The sequence below is a fragment of the Chiloscyllium punctatum genome, chromosome 15 (assembly GCF_047496795.1).
Source record: "Chiloscyllium punctatum isolate Juve2018m chromosome 15, sChiPun1.3, whole genome shotgun sequence".
NCBI classification, from domain to species: Eukaryota; Metazoa; Chordata; class Chondrichthyes; order Orectolobiformes; family Hemiscylliidae; genus Chiloscyllium; species Chiloscyllium punctatum.
This window is the reverse complement of record NC_092753.1, coordinates 68149325-68168592: the sequence shown is the minus strand read 5'-3', so window position 1 is coordinate 68168592 and position 19268 is coordinate 68149325. Positions and strand designations below refer to the sequence as shown.

At 41.2% G+C, this 19268-nt stretch overlaps 1 protein-coding gene across 1 annotated transcript in view; it reads left to right on the top strand.

Annotated features, from left to right (window-relative positions):
• Positions 1–13008, top strand: part of LOC140485916 (NXPE family member 3-like) — a 39094-nt gene extending 26086 nt beyond the window's left edge. Inside the window, exons 3-4 of the mRNA XM_072584363.1 lie at positions 5440–5649; positions 12464–13008. Of these exons, the coding sequence (XP_072440464.1) occupies positions 5440–5649; positions 12464–13008 (755 nt within the window). The remainder of the gene's footprint in view (positions 1–5439; positions 5650–12463) is intronic.
• The last annotated feature ends 6260 nt before the right edge of the window (positions 13009–19268 follow it).

Here is a 19268-nt window from a genome sequence, read left to right as displayed (position 1 = left end):
GACAAATCAGAATGGAGAACAGAGTATAGGGTCTGAAGGCACTGAACTTATTCAGAAGCAGAGGTGTTATTCCGCTTGCTAACAATTCTTCACATTACAGACCTGTTTTTTCCTACATTTCCATTATTCCTGTAAACCTTTCTCTAATTTTCTTCTAAATATTACTACTAGATTTGTTTCCACTTTGCTTTAAAGGAATGTGTTCTAAATCACAATTTTACAACTCGCTGCACAAGAACAAAAATAATTTCTTTACAATTTGTTTTACTAATTCTCTTAAATCAATGTTCCCTAGTTACAATCCCCTGGCAATTTCTTCAATTTACACGATCAAAATCTTTCATGATTTTGAATATATTTTTTTCAGATATCCTCTGCATTTTATCTACTGTAAACAGAACAACCCTTGATTACCCTGCCTCTCTATCCTTGCTGAAAATGTGTTGCTGGAAAAGCGCAGCAGGTCAGGCAGCATCCAAGGAGCAGGAGAATCGACGTTTTGGGCATGAGCGGGGCTCATGCCCAAAATGTCGATTCTCCTGCTCCTTGGATGCTGCCTGACCTGCTGCGCTTTTCCAGCAACACATTTTCAGCTCTGATCTCCAGCATCTGCAGGCCTCACTTTCCCTTTCTATCCTTGCACCAATCCTCCCAAATGCCTTGAAATCCTTCATGATTCTAGTACTTAGCTGAAATATTCTGAAGTTATGTGAGAACATAATTATTTTGAGTAACACGAAGCTTGCACCTGGGCACTTGCAGACCCTACAGTTCAATCGTCAGCCTGTTGTACGGTCTCAGATCCAACTTCACCATGGGATATCCGAAGCCCATTTCAAGCTTTAATTGACAGTAATCTCATCCTTCAGTAGTTGCCTTATTTCTTCCATTAGCTGCCTCCATCATCAAATTTCCACCATCCCTCCCACTGCTTCCTCTTCCAGCCACATGAGGTCATGGCTTCTCCATGTACCTGCTGCATGTCTTTAGCCTCCCTGCCTGCAATTTGCTTCAGTGGCGTATTTGCCCTGGCAGCTCAGATTTTTCCTTGGTCATTAAAGTCCTGTTAAATGGAAACACAAATATTTTTAGAATCCAAAATGTCGGACAGGCACAGCACAGCAAGGGAGTGTAGAGGAGGGAGTGTGATTTCCAGGGTGTAGGTGGGGGGAAGTGTTTAATGGACAGAAAGGAGTAATCTTTTAGGAAGGGAGTCAATCACATGAATTGTTGGATATGCGGACAAGACAAGATGGCAAAGGGTCAGTGATCATAGGGTTGGGGGGGGGGGGGTTCATTCAGAACATGATGTGATGAGACATTTCTTCACACAGAGTGGTGAGCCTATGGAATTCTCCACCTGGGAAAGTGATTGATGCCAAAACATTGAATGTTCTCAAGAAGGAGATGAATATAGTTCTTAGCACTAAAGGGATCATAGAGTATGGGGTGAAAGTAGGAACAGGATTCTGATTGGATGATCAGTCATGATCCTTTAAAATGGTGGAAGAGACTTGAAGGATTGAATTGCCTACTGCTAGTCCTATTTTGTTTGTTATCATGTCCTTATGGAGGGAGGAAAATGTAGAAAGCAAATATCGGATCACGAGTGGAGTTGAAGGATCTAGGGAGGAAATGGCTATCCTGAGAGGAATTGAGATGACAAAGTGAGGTCAGACAGGTTAATCTGAATGCTGATGGATTAACAGGTCTTTTGGTAAACATGGAGGATACACCTCTGCACCTGCTGGCTGACAGGTAGTGCTGGAAAAAATTGTAATGATTCCTTCTGACAATCGCCTGAACGAGGTCAGGGAAGCCAGCCAGTGTTAAAGCTAGAGTTCAGGTTACACCTTAGACACAGCCTAATTACAATGCTCAACACAAGTACAACTCTACAATCGCAATATTCACACAACCTACCTCTCTACCTCTATTAAAACCAGCTATAAGTTGGTGAGTGCAGTTTTAAATCTCTCAATCAGCCAAATCAGCTGAAATTTATCACCACCGTTTTTTCCAGATTTCTGTCATAAGCCGTGATCTATTTAATTCAAGTCCATAGTAATGTGTGAGTTGTTCATTTTCCAGGTTCAAAAGAGAGGACCAGAGGTGAATGAAAGGATCCAGTGGCAAATTTGCAAATAAACGATTTCTTCCGGTGGCAGAATCCAGGGCGAGACCTTAAAATTAATGCTAACCTTTTAAGGGTGAAATCACGAAGTATTTTCACTCAAACAATAATGTAAAATTTAGAACTCTATCTCCATAAAGAGTGAGCTTGATCAAGTTTTGTTTGTTACGGTTTTCAGGAATATGGTAGAAAGGTGACAAAATAAATTTGATTGTCAAATCATCAATAACCCAACTGAATGTCCGAACAGGCTTGAGAGGCTGAATGATTAGTTTCTGATGCCAAGACAGACTTTGCTTATTATTGGGAATAAGACTTTTAAAGTGGGGAGGGATGTGATCCTTTCTTGTTCTTGTCCTTGTTCTTGTTCTTGGGAGGCTTGCTATTATTCAGTGCTCTCTGCATTAGATGCAGTGGTGGTTGTCTTTGAGCAATGTAATCCCTTTCCCCCACCAACATGAAAGCTCACTGGATAAAGTTCCAGTCAGCTACTCAAGGCTGACAGGCAAACCTCTTTGCCTATCAGATATCTCTATGTTGATATCTCACCCTCAGAAGCTGTGGACCAATCAGAGGCTGGTAGCCACTGGGACATGGAGATCATCACTAGATGTCCAAGCTATGCAGCCAGGGAGGGTGGGATTTCTCAGCATAACACAAGGTGGGTGGGGGTCAAGGGGAGCGATGAGACTCGACGGCTTTTACAGTTGAAAAAGAGATGGAGGCTAGAAAACTCAGGGAAATAAATACCAACATTTTGAAAACAGTACACATTACAGAGAGGAAGTGCTGGACGTTTTAGTAAACATAAAGGTGGATATATCTCCAGGACCTGATAAAGCATATTCCAGGATATTGTAGGTGCTAGGGGGGAAGTTACAGGCTCCTAGAAGAAATATTTGTGTCATCTAGTTAGGTGCTGGGGGAGTAGAGGGTGGCTAACATTGTGCCATTTTTAAGAAAAGCTGTATGAAGCCTGAAAACTATAGACCACTGAGTCTGACACTGGTGGTGGGTATATTGTTAAGGGTGATTATGAAAAATAGAATTAACATGTATTTGGAGATACAAGGATTGATTAGGAATAGTCAGAATGGCTTTGTGTGAGAAAAATAGTGTACCACAAACTTGATTGGTATTTTTAACGAAGTAACCAAAAAGATTGAGATTACATTGATAGATATTGTTTATTTGGACTTTACTAAAGACTTTGACAAGATTCCACGTCGTATACTAATTAGTAAAATGAGATCACATAGGTTTCAGGGTGAGCTTGCCATTTGGATACAAAACTGGCTAAATGGTAGGAGACAGAGAATGGTGGTGGAGGGTTGTTTTTCTGACTGGAGGTCTATGATCTGCAGTGTTCCACAGAGATTGTTACTGGGTCCACTTTAATTTGTCATTTAGTTAAATGATTGGGATGAGCATATAAGTGGCACGGTTAGTAACTTTATGAAAGACACCAAAATTGGTGGTATGGTGGACGGTGAAGAAGCTTATCTGAGATTACAAAAAGATCTTGATCAATTAAGTCCATGGGTGGAGGAGTTTAGTTTGGATAAAGGTGAGGTATTGCATTTTGTTAATACAAACAAAGATAGGACTAATAAAATTAATGGTACGGCCATGGATAGTGTGTCATTCAGGGAGACTTAGGGGTTCGCACACATAATTCTTTGAAATTTGTGTCACAGGTAGACAAGGTAGTTAAGAAGGTTTTTAGCATGCTTGCCTTCATTGCTCAGATCTTTGAGTGTAGGAGTTGGGATGCCATGTTGAGTTTGTACAGGATGTTGATGAGATCTTTTCTGTGTGCAGTTCTGGTCACCCTCCTTTAGGAAAGATATAAACTAGAGAGGATTCAGAAATTATTTACCAGGATGTTGCTGGGAATGGAATATTTGAGATATTAGAAAAGGACTGGAAAGGCTGGGGATTTCTACACTGGAGTGTAGGCGGTTATAAAATCATAAGGGGCATCGATACAGTGAACAACAAGGGACATCTTGCTAAGGTGGGGGAATTCAAAATTAGTGGGCATGTTTTTAAGGTGAGAGGAAAAAGACTTAGAAAGGACATGAGGGGCAACTTTTTACTAAGTGTTTCGTGTGTGAAATGAACTGCCAGAAATGGTGGTGGATGGTGTTATAGTTACAATGTTTAAAAGACATTTGAATATGTACGTGAATAGGAAAGATTTGGAGGGATATGAGCCAAGCGCAGGTAGGTGGGACTAGTTTAGCTTGGGAACATAGTCAGCATGGACTAGTTGGACCGAAAGGTCTGCCTCTGTGCTGTCTAATTCTGTGACTCTGAGTCAGCAGGTTTCCAAGCCAGGGCAGTTGATGCTCTCAGCAGGCACTCCCAGCTCCGATCCAGATGCCCAATTGCTTCCATATTGGGGCAAATCGAGTCCCTGCATCTCCTCCTGCACACCCAGCACACCACCAAGCACACCACCCAGGTTTCCCTGTCAGGAAAGCGGCCACTATTCTCACATCTGGGGTGTCAGCTGAGATGGCCGGTTGAGGTCTTTAAACGCCATTAATTGTTTACTTATGGACCTTAATTGATTAGGAATGTCATCCATGGAACATCAGGCGCCAAGGTTAATTGCTTTGGTAGTTGAAAGGGACCAGATATCTCAACAGCTCTAACTTACCTAATTATTTGACCTCCATGCCACATGCCATGTTGGGGAATGTCCTATACTGTGTTTCATTTCATCCTTTACTATAAGAACATAAGATGTAAGCCATTAAGCCCATCAAGTCTGCTCCACCATTCAATGGCTGATCTGATAATATTCAACTCCATCTTCCAGCTTTTTCCCTATGAACCTTGATTCCCTTTCTGATTAAAACGTTATTATTTACGTCCTTCTGTTCGAATATTCCTTACCTGTGATTCAGCATAAGAAGAGCAGGTGAAGAGTCATCTAGACTCTAAACATTAGCTCATTCTCTCTCCACAGAAGCAGCCTGACTCACTGTGATTTCCAGCATTTTGTTTGTTTTCAGTATATATTCTAGCATCTGCAGTAATGTGCTCCTACAAAGACTGAAGACTGCCTCCTCCATACTGTTGCAACTTAAGACCATGATAGGACTTTTCTCACAGGAACATAGTTGTTGACTGTACACTTCTCATGCAATCAATAAAAAGTACAATTTGATTTTTCATTGCCAAGTAAACAATGACTATTCAATGTGAAAATGCTTTGAGGACATATTGTAATGATAAACAGCATCAGAAAATGTGTGACTGAAATCCTTTCAAGTCTCCATGAACTTTATTTTCAGGTGTAAGCCTTGGAGAATGTGTGCCTGGCAAGCCTTTGCTTTCACCATCTGGATTTTATTTTCAAGACAAATGGACATCAACAAGCTGTAATGTTCGGAGCTTCAATTCTCCTGCCAGTGTCACAAACTGTCTTCGTGGGAAAACTGTTCATATTTTTGGAGATTCCACAATACGCCAGTGGTTTGATTATTTGACACGATTTGTACCAGGTTAGAATCAGCCATCTGGTTTCAGTGTTATAGACAATAGACAATAGACAATAGATGCAGGAGTAGGCCATTCAGCCCTTCGAGCCTGCACCGCCATTCAATATGATCATGGCTGATCATTCCCAATCAGTATCCTGTTCCAGCCTTATCTCCATAACCCTTGACTCCACTATCTTTAAGAGCTCTATCCAATTCTTTCTTAAATGAATCCAGAGACTGGGCCTCCACTGCCCTCTGGGGCAGAGCATTCCACACAGCCACCACTCTCTGGGTGAAGTAGTTTCTCCTCATCTCTGTCCTAAATGGTCTACCCCGTATTTTTAAGTTGTGTCCTCTGGTTCGGCACTCCCCCATCAGCGGAAATATGTTTCCTCCTGCCAGAGTGTCCAATCCTTTCATAATCCTATACGTTTCAATCAGATCCCCTCTCAGTCTTCTAAACTCAAGGGTATACAAGCCCAGTCGCTTCAGTCTTTCCTGCCATTCCAGGAATTGACCTCGTGAACCTACGCTGCACTCCCTCAATAGCCAGAATGTCTTTCCTCAAATTTGGAGTCCAGAACTGTACACAGTACTCCAGGTGTGGTCTCACCAGGGCCCTGTACAGCTGCAGAAGCACCTCTTTGCTTCTATACTCAATCCCTCTTGTTATGAAGGCCAGCATACTATTAGCCTTCTTCACGACCTGCTGTACCTGCATGCTTGCCTTCATTGACTGGTGGACAAGAACACCCAGATCTCTCTGAACAGCCCCTTTACCTAATTTGATACCATTGAGGTAGTAATCTGCCTTCCTGTTCTTGCCACCAAAGTGGATAACCATACATTTATCCACATTAAACTGCATCTGCCATGCATCTGCCCACTCACCCAACTTGTCCAGGTCACCCTGTAATCTCCTAACATCCTCATCACATTTCACCCTACCACCCAGCTTTGTATCATCAGCAAATTTGCTAATGTTATTGCTGATACCATCTTCTATATCATTTACATATATTGTAAAAAGCTGCGGTCCCAGCACAGATCCCTGCGGTACCCCACTGGTCACTGCCTGCCATTCCGAAATGGAGCCGTTAATCACTACCCTTTGTTTCCTATTAGCCAACCAATTCTCTATCCAATCTAGTACTTTGCCCCCAATACCGTGCGCCCTAATTTTACTCCTAATTTGTGCCATAATCGTCCTTAATTACTATTTATTCATCAGATTAGAATCAGTTCTTAGATGTAATTCCATGAACTAGTGCACGGTTAATTAATTTACTCAGCTATTTCTTTCATGGCATACCTGTAGCCACTGTACAATAAGTAACATCCTGGCTTTGCTGTTACTAACTACTGCCTGGTTTACACATTTGGAATACTTACGCTCATAAAGCAAAACAATCAGTTCTAGGTTAATGTATAAATCTTGCAGCTACCCCTACCAGAAGATCTACTATAAGAATATGCTTGTGTCTGCCTTGTCCAATCTGTCACATCTCCTTTAATTTGTTTGCAAGCATTCTGTGATATTTGCCAACAAGTACATCAAGGTCAATCCTTCTTCCAGCTGCCTTTCACTTTGCCCATCAACAGAAAACTCTGTAGATTTCTAGCTCTATTCAAAGGACCAAAGTACTGACATGTTACTGTCTGGATCTTGTGATTTTGAGTTAATTTTGTTGTTGCAATTTCAAGCATCTCTTCATTTGTCTTATCGTCTACTGATGGAAGGTTAGGCATCTTAAAAAACCTTAAAAAGTGAAAGCTATTTAAAGCCACTGATCTTACTCATTGCTCGGGTTTAAACAGGAAAAGAATGTGGTGTCTTTTGAGGCTTTTTTTTCCTTGCTGAAAATGTCAGTTTTCTTGATAACATAACCTTCATCGCAAAAAGTTCTTCTGGCAAAGTAAACATGTAAGTGAGGTAATTTGGAAGTTTACCTGGCCACCAGACTAGAATTACCTTGTTAAAGATGGGCAGACAGTGCCACGGGGCGGTATGGTTGATTGGTGCGGGTGTCCCAGAGATGTTCCCTAAAGTGTTCTGTTAGGAGGCGCCCAGTCTCACATTGGGGCCCTGTGGCCCAACATTTCAACTCCCCCTCCCACTCTGCCGAGGACATGGAGGTCCTGGGCCTGTTTCACCGCCGCTCCCTCACCACCAGACGCCTGGAGGAAGAACACCTCATCTTCCGCCTCGGAACACTTCAACCCCAGGGCATCAATGTGGACTTCAAAAGTTTCCTCATTTCCCCTTCCCCCACCTCACCCTAGTTCCAAACTTCCAGCTCAACACTGTCCCCATGACTTGTCCGGACTTGTCCTACCTGCCTATCTCCTTTTCCACCTATCCACTCCACCGTCTCCTCCCTGACCTATCACCTTTATCCCCTCCCCCACTCACCCATTGTACTCTATGCTACTTTCTCCCCACCCTCACCCTCCTCTAGCTTATCTCTCCACGCTTCAGGCTCACTGCCTTTGTTCCTGATGAAGGGCTTTTGCCCAAAACGTAGATTTCGCTGCTCTTTGGATGCTGCCTGAACTGCTGTGCTCTTCCAGCACCACTAATCCAGAGTGCCAAATTGTTAGACATATGAAAGTTATTCACAACCTACCATTTGCAATTTAACCATGGGGGTGGAATAACCTATCTCATTAGCTCACTCTGCAGAAGTGAAACAGTAATTTCAAAATTCAAAAGAGATTCCACATTCATTTCTTTTAAGCCACCTGAATTCAACAACAGTGGCTAGGTTTCCCAGGGCTGCAATACTGAGACTGAAGCAGCTGGCAAACAAGAACTGATAGAACTTGCATGAAAATGGAGCTGTGTGGAACAGGAGAGCTCCTCCTATATTTAAAAGAAGGAAAGAGCCAAAAATCAGGTAACTTCAGGCTAGTTAGCTGAATGTAAGTTATTGGAGTATATTTGAGTCTTTTGAAAAGGATTTAATAGCAGAGCATTTAAAAACACATACATTGACATGGCTTCATGAAAGGGAAATCATATCTGAGAAACTTATTAGCATTCTTTGAGGAAGTTACAAACGGAATGGATAGAGGAAAAGTGATAGATGAAATATATTTGGATTTTCAGAAGGCAGTTGATAAGATACCACACATCATGTGATCTAACAGCATAAAAGCCTATGGGGTTTGAGGTAGTATATTGACATGGACAGGGGACTGGATGGCTAACAGAAGATAGGGAGTTAGGATAAGGGGGACACTTTCAGGATAGCAATCTGTAATTAGTGGAGTGTCACGTGGATCAGTGTTGGACCACAATTATTTAGGATATATATTAATGACCTTGATGCTGGAATTGAATGTACTATAGCCATGTTTTCAGCTGACACAAAGAGTAGGCTGTAGACAAATGGTGAGGATGGCACACAAAGTCTGAAGGGGATATCGACAGTTTAAATGAGTGAGCAAAACCTTGACAAGTAGAATATAATGTGGGAAAGTGTGAGGTTATGCACTATTGCAGGAAGAATAGAGGAGTAGAATATTATTTAAATGGAGAAAGACTGAAGAAAGCTACAGACCAGAAGCATTTTGGAGCCCTTACCTATGAAGTATAAAAAGCTAGCATCCAAGTTAAGCAGGTAACAGGGAATGTAAATGAAAGTTTAGACTTTATTTCAAAAGGAATAGAGTAGAAAAATGGGAGATTTTGCTGAAATTTTACAAAGCACTACTCAGACCTCAGTCGAAATTCTGTGAATAGTTTGGGATCCCTTATCTAAAGGTAAGATATATTGGCATTGGAGGGAAGGTTTATAGGCTGAAACAAGTATGGAGAGACTGCTGTATGTGGAGAAGTTGAAAAGTCTGTGCCTGGAATATAGAAGAATAAGAGGTCAACTTATTAAAGTATACAAGATTCTTGGAGAACTTGACAGAGTAGATGCAGAAAGGTGAATAAGGAAGCTTATGGTGAATATTAAGGTCTCAAAACAGCAGAATCCCTAAATTGCAAGAAAGCTTAAATAAGAAATTAGGAAAGTAAATGAGACCTAAAAGGACAATGGCAGGTAAAATGAAGGAAAATCCTGTTATTTTATGGGAACATGAAGGAAGAATGGATAATTAGGGAAAGAGTAAGACCTGTCAAGAAAATGTGTTGGAAGTTCACAGTTGTTTAGTTGTGATTAGAAATTATTTGTTCTTATTTGTTCTAAACAGTGCTACTTCTAAGTCGAGGAACCTAGCTATGCTTTTCTGTTAAACTGATTCCATCAGACAGATAATTCATTCATATTGATGGTGACCTGGAAGTACTGGAGCTTAAGAATCATCCTAAGTGCATTCAAAACCTTTGCAAAACATTTTAAAACTGTACACTTTGATTATCAACCCTTCTAGTAATGGGAACAGTTTCTCTAATTCTATTCTATCTAGCCCCTTATAATCCCAAAAATTTCAAACTAATCTCTTTTTCACCTTCTACTATCAGGGGAAATAGTCATAACCTTTCAAATTGTCCAGCATAACAGAAATGTCTCATTCTGGAGCTATTTTCTGAAACAGTAGCTGAGCATCCAGGGGAATTGTGGACAATTTTATGAACAATCTCTACAGGTTAATGAAAAAATGAGCTTCGAAATCTGAATTCACAAGAGAAAGAAATATTATTGGAATTGAAATGTTGATGAGTCCTTCTGGGATTTACTACAGTCCAAAGAAGATGCGACTTTGGAGTTTATTCAGATTCAAATTGGATCATGAGTAGCATTGTATGTGTCCTCAGATTTGGGGACTGGTCTAGGATACAGCATAGTCATAGAATTATAGAGGTTGACAGCACAGAAATGATGTAAATTGGCCTATTATGTTTGCACCAGTCAAAAACAACCACCTAATTTTGTACAATTAAACCTCTAATCCCCTTTTAAATCACTATAAACACATATTGCCAGACGCCATTAAACAAAAAAGAAAACATTTGTGTGATAGGTGGAGGGAACAAAATGGGTAAACACAGTTCAATAGGACTAGTCCTCAGGGTTTGGTGAGTTTGTTCCTTTTGTCTTCCATTATCTTCTGTTCTCCAATTGTTATTCTCCAATTTGTTTTACTTCTTCAAAGAAGGCACAGGGTGATTGGTACACTAAATGCAAAGTCTCGTAGTTCCCAATTAATGGCAACAGCTTACAGCAACTGGATGGAAAAATATAACTGGCTTTGTTCAGACCTTTACAGCAGAGAGATAGAGATCCAAAACTTGATTTTCCAGCAGGCCAGCAATAATCTTCTAAATTCCTAAGCATTTTCTTGGGAACCAATCAGAGAGCTGTCATCAAACTGATGACTTGAAGCATCCACAACTTGTCACATCTGCACAAACCAATCAGCAGTCTGTTGCCAGCTGAATCATGCTTTGCATACACATCCATAAGATGTCCTGTCATCTTATCACACCAACTTGCGGCCAACTTGCAGAACATTTCAGAGAAAATCTCCAGGACCCTCGGACAAAACAACCCCACCACTCTGTGGCCAATCATTTTAACTCCCTCTCCCACTTCTCCAAGGGCATGCAACTCCTTCACCACCAAATCCTAGCCTCCCGACTCCTGAAGGAAGAGTGCTTCATCTTCCACTTTGGGACCCTCCAACCACATTGGATTAATGTTGATTTCACCAGTTTCCTCATCTCACCTCCCCCTACCTTACCCCGGATCCAATCCTCCAACTTGGCACTGCCCTCTTGAACTGTCCTACCTGTCCGTCTTCCTTCCAATCTATCCACTCCACCCTCCACTCCGATTTACCACCTTCACCCTCCACTATTGCATTCCTAGATACTTTCCCCCCAGCCCCCTCCCATTTATCTGTCAGCTCCCTTAGGCTCCCCACCACAACATTCCTGATGAAAAGCTTATGCTCAAGACATCAAGGGTGGCACGGTGGCTCAGTGGTTAGCACTGCTGCCTCACAACACTAACGTCCCAGGTTCGATTCCAGCCTTGGGCCACTGTCTGTGTGGAGTTTGCACATTCTCCCTGTGTCTGCGTGGGTGTGCTCCGGTTTCCTCCCACAGTCCAATGATGTGCAGGTTAGGTGAATTGGTCATGCTAAATTGCTCCTACTATTAGGAACATTAGTCAGAGGGAAATGGGTCTGGGTGGGTTACTCTTCAGAGGATCGGTGTGAGCTTGTTGGGCTGAAGGGCCTGTTTCCACACTGTAGTTAATCTTATCAGCTCTCTTACTCCTCGGATACAGCCTGACCAGCTATGCTTTTCCACCACCACACTTTTTGACTCATTCTGCACCATAACAATTCCGCTACTTACAATTCTTCTATTATATGTTGATCTTCTAAACATTTTATTTGCTCTCAGATTAAAATAATTGCCAAAATCTTATAGAGCTTATTCAAACATATCTGTCACTTGTTTATATTTGTAGCATAATAAAATATAGGCTGTGTTGAATAGAATAGTTTATTTGTTGTTCAGCTCGTGATTTAATATTTACGTTTGAAGCAATCCTGGATCTTGGAAATTGTTTTCTACACGATGCTCAATCCTGTCATCTATTTGACCCATCTCTGCAATTAAATCGTGCGCTTGCATTATTTCTCTTGCTATGTTTCTCTAATGTGACCGCTTATTCTTTTGACTTTAAAGCTTCTAACTTCTGCATTATTCTCAATGCTATTGCAATCTCTGACACTTGTTCACATTCGTTTCTGTAATAGAGATGCTGTTTTGTTTTCCTTGTCCTACAGTTTCTAACTTATACAATATTGCACTCTTTTCCTTACCTAATTCCGTTAAGTAGTAATGATTTATGGTAATCTTCTGTCTTAGGTCTTAGAACTTTGAGAGCTGCTAATAATACGCTTATCAACTCTCAATTTGCTGAGGAGAAAGTAAACAAAATTGGTATGGAATATTATTCCCATGGCATACCAATCCGAATCTCCCCTACTTTGAGTCAGGACCTGCCATTCATCGCAAATAAACTGGATGATATTAAAGGTGGAAAGAACACTGTTATAGCCTTCACCATTTGGTGTCATTTCAACACTTTCCCAGTTGAACCATACATCCGCAGGCTCCAGAATATCCGCAGGTCAATTCTACGATTGCTGGAAAGGAGCCCAGATACACTGGTTGTAATAAAGACTGCCAATGTCCAGGCCATTTCACAGGAGATCAGCCTCCACAGCAGTGACTGGTATTCCTATCAACTTGACTTAGTGATGAGAAAGATGTTTGAGGGCATCAACGTGGCTTTTGTGGATGCCTGGGAGATGACGATAGCACATTACTTGCCTCATAAAATACATGCCCAGCAAGTCATTATAAAGAATGAAGTAGATGTGTTTCTTTCATATGTGTGTCCATTGTAAAAGGGTTATACACTGTTTTAAATATGTTCCAACTGCAGTTTGCAATCTTCAAATTATTGTTGAAAATACCATGAAAATTAACAGCGCCATTTGAGCTCCAAGATTTATTTAATCCTCTTTAATTCATGTGGACAGCAGTTATTTTCACAGTCATCCACTAAACGTTTAAAAATCCCAAGGAAGAAATGTCAAATCTAACACTCAGAGGCACCCAGAGATATACTCGCTAACATTAACATATCAGCCCGGGGTGTGGGTGCACCCTCTTTGTTTCTGGCTATGTAGGCTTCCAGCGCAGTACCAGAAGCTCAAGGAACACCCAATATCGCACTCCTGTCTTCATTACCATACACACTAACCAATACCTTGCTGACAAAGTCAAATGGGAGATTGGACCACTGCTATCAATTAGGCTGGGAGATAGAAGTGTTGAAAAGTGTGGCACTGGAAAAGCACAGCAAGTCAGGCAGCATCTGAAGAGCAGGAAAATCAACTTTTCGGTCTTAAGCCCTTCATCAGGCATTCCTGAAACATCGACTCTCCTCCTCCTCGGATGGTGCCTGATGTGCTATGCTTTCCCCGTGCCACACTTTTCGATGCAGAATCTCCAGCATCTGCAGTCCTCACTCTCTGGGAGCTAGAAGTGGCTGTGGTGGGGTTGGATAGCAGTGATGGGGTGCAGCAATATATTAGCTAATGTGGGAATGGAAAAAGGTGGACAGGGGAGCGCAACGTGACAGTGATTGTTTGGGAAAGAGTTTGGTGCCAGAATTTTGGAAAATAAGGCCTAAGATGGTGGTGGTGGTGGTGGTGTGGGGTTGGTTAGAGGTGACTGGTTGAGGAAAGGATGGCGGCTGGTGGCGGAGTCGAGGTTTGCAGTGGGCAGGTGAATAGGGAGGTGGAGGGAGGGTAATGCAGAGCTGACTGGGTGGTGAAGAAGGTGGTGGTGACTGAGAGGTGGCTAATACCAGGAAGTTCAAGGCTGGTTAAGAGGATGGTGTAAGGAAGGTCATACTATCTTCAACAGGATGGAAAATGACAGTCAAGGCAGGAGGCTGTTCTGTTAATTAGGGTTTTTTTTCAAGAAATGTAAAATTCATTTTTTTTTAAGTCACTCATGGGATGTGGGCATCACTCGTGGGCCAACATTTATTGCCCAGCCGTAGGTGCCCTTGAGAAGGTGGTAGTGAGCTGCGTTCTTAAATTGCAACAGTCCACATGCCCCACAATGTCCTAAGGAGAGAACTTCAGGATTTCAACCCAGCATGGATGGTGAATAATGAATGAATGGTGACATATTTCCAAGTCAGGATGGTGAATGGTTTGGAGGGGAAACTGAAGATATATTTGCAGCCCTTGTCCTTCTACATTGCGAGATCGTGAGTTTGCAAGATGCAGCTTAAGGAATTCTCCAGCTCCACTCTCTTCCCAGTGCGCTATGTGCTTCAAAGATGTCCAATTTTCTTGTAAAATCGCACCTCTACCTGAATGCTTCCATGTGACAAAATACTCTGTCCTTGAAATGTTGTGTAAAAATGATTTCACATTGCTCTATTGGATATATGTTTAAATTAATGATCTTTGCAATCAAATGAAATAGATTTTCCCCATTCACCCTATCAAAATTGTTCAGAATTTTATTAATCTCTATTCATATCCATTAGCCTTTTCTGCTCCAGTGGAACTAGCCCCAATATTTCAAACTCTCTAATAGTTTCTATTCCTTGAAACAATTTTAGAAAAATCATACAGAATGTGTGTACGTTTTTAATGGCCTTTCAGATATGTGGCACTCAAAAGTGTACACTAATGATGATTTAACTATAAATCCATCAGCTAATGTGTCCATCCTCATACCTGTGATGTGAATGTCTGTGGTGAGACATTTGTGGTATCAGTATCAATGATATAAATACATGCTTCTCATATTATGCATAAACTCCCTGCTGCTCCTCCATGCTGCACATGTGAAAAGATTCTGCTCTACTTGCTTCAATACATTATGTGCTGTGCCTGGAAAACAGGTCCTGTTATAATCACATTGCCATCATGGATTGAATGTAATGGATCAATATTGAATTAGTTATCCTCTTATTTATGCTGCAACTTACCCACAAATAGTATGAATCTATCAGCTCAAACAATATTGCTTAAGTTTAGAAAGCAATCTATACTCTGAGACATAAGGTATCACTCAAAAGTAAATATGAACTAAAGCAAAATCTAACAATCTGGCCAACCAAAATATAATTTCCCTTCTACAATAGCACCATCTTGTGGCCATTTATATATATATATCTATTTATTTACCAACTTTCAGTTGTACATTACATTTGGTGCTGAGGATGGGATTGTGTATGTCCCTAGCTAAACAAATGTGTTTTGATAAGTTTCCAGGAAGCTAGTAGTGGAATTTGCTGAGAAATAATTTTGAAGATCCAGTTTGCATGGAAAGGCTTTTTTGTGGTGACAGATATTATTGGGAGAGTGGGAGAGTACAGATATGATTGAGTATTTTCAGTGTATACGTAGAATAGCGTGAGATATTTCTCACTGCTCATAATTTCCTCGGTGTCCCTGACAGTCCAACTGTTAATGAGGTGATAGGAAATGAAAGAAATTCAACATTTTTCACTGAAGCGGACTTCGAATTGTAGGATGTCATATTATAGCATAGATTCCATACCATACAGGGGGCTGTACCATTAACACAATTATATAATATCATCACATGTGATTTTTATAAGAAGCGTAACTGACTCAGCTTCAGTCACTTTCTCTGTAATGGAGACAGTGCAATTCAGGCAATCAGTTTTGTAAAAGTAACGTACGCTAACATTAGTGGGGATATAACCCACACACTGTGTAAATCTGTGATAATATAATCTTAGGAATGGTTTGTGTTGTGAATAAACTTCAAGATACTTGCCTCACAAAAAAACTGACTCTTTGTGTTATTTGTTAAATGGGTGAACGTATAGAAAACTACAAATGCACCACAGTGGCACTAAAAGCAAGTCATGGCAACTAATGAGTGAAGACTAAAGTCTGAAAAGGTTTAACATCTTTTTCTAAACAGTCATCCATCATTCTGTCTAATTTCAAAGCTGAACTAAAGCCAATTCTAAAATGCCACAAACAGGATTAAATGTTATAAACCTGTACTGAGCATATTGAGCATTCTACCTTTGTCCTTCTGTTTAAAAACATCAGGAACAGAAAACCTCTCATTTAAAGAAAAAAGGACAATTTAAAACAAGTTGAAAGGATAGCTCCTGGGTTTAAATAAAAGAAGCACGCCTACAGCAAAAAACAGGAATAAAAATTAAAGAAACAGTTTTCTTCATTGAAAAGGTTAGTCTGTTCACAGCCATTTACTGGTTCCACCATCTTACTGCTCAGATAAGGCATGCTGTCACCATAACCTGTATCTTTCGGCACAAATACAACCTAAGAGCACAAGCCTGCAACTTCTAAATTTACAGCAAGAATAAAAGGAGATTAAGTTTAATTATAAAGAGAAGAACTTTAAAGCCAGCAGCAAAATAAAAATGGGAAAGCAAACCTCTGCAGTGCAATACAGATTCTTGCACAGACATTTTTACAGAGCATAAAGCCGTATAAAATAAAGCTGGGAAGTAGATATTTCACCATGGAATAGTAGCCCTGTGGCATTCTATCAGCATTTCTGTTATTTAAAGGAAAAATCGGTCTTTACTTAATGGATCAGAAGGACTAGGTGCCATCAATAGAGTAGCACAGTGGCTCAGCAGTTAGTACTGCTGCCGCACAGCACCAGGGACACGGGTTTGATTTCAGTCTTGGACAACTGTCTGTGTGGAGTTTGCACATTCTCCCTGTGTCTGTGCGGGTGTCCTGCAGGTGTTCTGGTTTCCTCCCAAAGTCGAGATGTGCAGTTTAGGGGGATTGGCCATGCTAAATTGTCCACAGTGTCCAGGGATGTGTAGGTTAGATGGATTAACCGTGGTAAATGCAGGAGTACAGGGGTAGGGTAAGGTGATAGGATTTGGGGGGAATGGCATTCAGAAGGTCAGCATGGTTTAATGTGCTAAACAGCCTGCTTCTACACTGCAGGGAATCTATGACCTCAACTGCATATCATCAACACACATCACACAGGAGGATAACTCAGACACTGAAGATGTCACATCTGATAACAATGACAAGCCTACGGTACATGATATAGATCTATCCACAATGACAGAGAGCACTGCAAAGTGAAGATACACTACACATTCACGGTAACTGTATAAGGATCAGTTCTGGTTATGTTGTACATTCACCAAGGCATAATTTAAATCTACAGAGACAATATATCCATATGCCCTCTCAGTAAGTTTCACACAATCAGGAAGGAGAGATCACATCCACAGTGAGATGCAGCCTAAGTGGGTTTATAGTTCTGGGAATTTGGAGACAATGTAGGAGTTCAGGACCGAAGGGAAGAGATTCTTTTTGTTTGCTTTTTTGGGGGCTCATAGTTTTTTAACAAGATAAATTGAAGCCAGGGATCAGAGGCCCAGCAGAAGATGACATCACAGGAACACGAGAAGTCCATTTGTTAGTGATAGCTGCTAAGTTGACAATCTGTTTTAGGTTATCTGCAAATTAAGGTAAGTCGGGAGATTTTTTTCAGGCTACAAAGTAAAAGTGCAGTATGAAATTTTCAAAATGAACTTAAAAGTTAAGTCAATAAAATAGAGATGCCAGTTCAGATGATGTGTGGTAACCGCATGCTGTGGGAGCTGGTGGATCCCATTGTGGTTCATAGTGACCACATCTATAGCATGTCTTGGTTATTTGAGGAACTCTGGCTCAGAGCTGATGAGCTGGAGTCTGAGCTTTGACCACTGCAACTAATTAGGGAGGGGGAGAGTTACCTGGATGCTGTGTTACAGAAGGCAGTCACACCCCTTTGATTAGCTACCTCACATTCAGTCAGTGGATAGTAACAGAAGAGTGTGACTACAAACGAGAGAGGTAGAGGGATCCAGGAGGTAGTGCTGAAGGAGCCTCAGCCCTTGAGCCTGCCTAGCAAGTTTGAGATTCTTACTCCCTATGTGGATGAGCGTAAGGGGGCTGTAAGGAGGATGTGCAAACTGACCATAGCGTCATGGTACAGGAAGCCATTCAAAAGGGTGGAGGGAAGGGAAATGTCATTGTAATTGGGGATAGTATAGTCAGGGGAATAGACACTGTTCTCTGTGGCCAAGATTGAGAGTCCTGAAGGGTGTGTTACCTGCCACAAATGAATGAACTTACAGTTTTCCTGTAATGTCACTTTCTGCTTGGATTCTGATCCCTGGCTTCAATTTACCCTGTTAAAAAAAAAACTAAAAACTATGAGCCCCAAAAAATGAATACAAAAAGAACCTCTTCCCTTCTGTACTGAACTTGCACATTGTCTCCAAATTCCCTGAACTTTATATCCACTTAAGCTATGCCCAGGTTCGAGATATCTCATCTGGGCTGCAGAGCAAATTGGAGTAGGATGGAAAAGATCCCGTTGTTGTGGGCCATTTAGGGACCAACGATATAGATAGAAAGTGCAAAAATGTTCTGCTGAGGGAATATGAGCAGCCAGAGACTAAATTAAAAAGCAGAATCAAAACGATAATAGTTTCTGGAGTCACAAGCTTATCGGCACAGGGTCAACAAGATTAGCAAGATAAACTCATGGCTCAAAGATTGGTGTGGGAGAAATGGGTTCAAATTCACAGGACATTGGCATCAGTACTCGGGAAGGAGGGAGCTGTTCCAACTGGATAGGCACCACGCGAATGTTGCTGGGACCAGTCATGAGAGTCCTTGAGAATCATATAACTAGGGCTATGGATAGGCCTTTAAATTAAATGGGCTGGGGGAGTGGTTTCAGTTGGATGGAAAATTATGGAAAGAGTTAAAGGTGGGAGGGCTTGGCAGAGGTTAAAGTTTCCAGAACAAGTAATAGGACAGAGAGTATGAAAAAGATCAGGAATCTAACTTCAAGCTGAACAGATAAGGGGATAACTATGAGAATGGAGGTGGTCAAGGGATAGAGGGTGCTGTATTTAAATGCACACAATATACGAAACAAGGTAAAGGACCTAATAGTGCAGATTGAAATTGGTAGGCACCATGTTATGGGTATCACAGAGATGTGGCTGCAAGGGGATCAAGGCTAGAAACTAAATATCCAAGGGTACATATTTTATCAGAAGGACAGGCAGGTGGGCAAAGGGGACAGGGTTGCCTTGTTA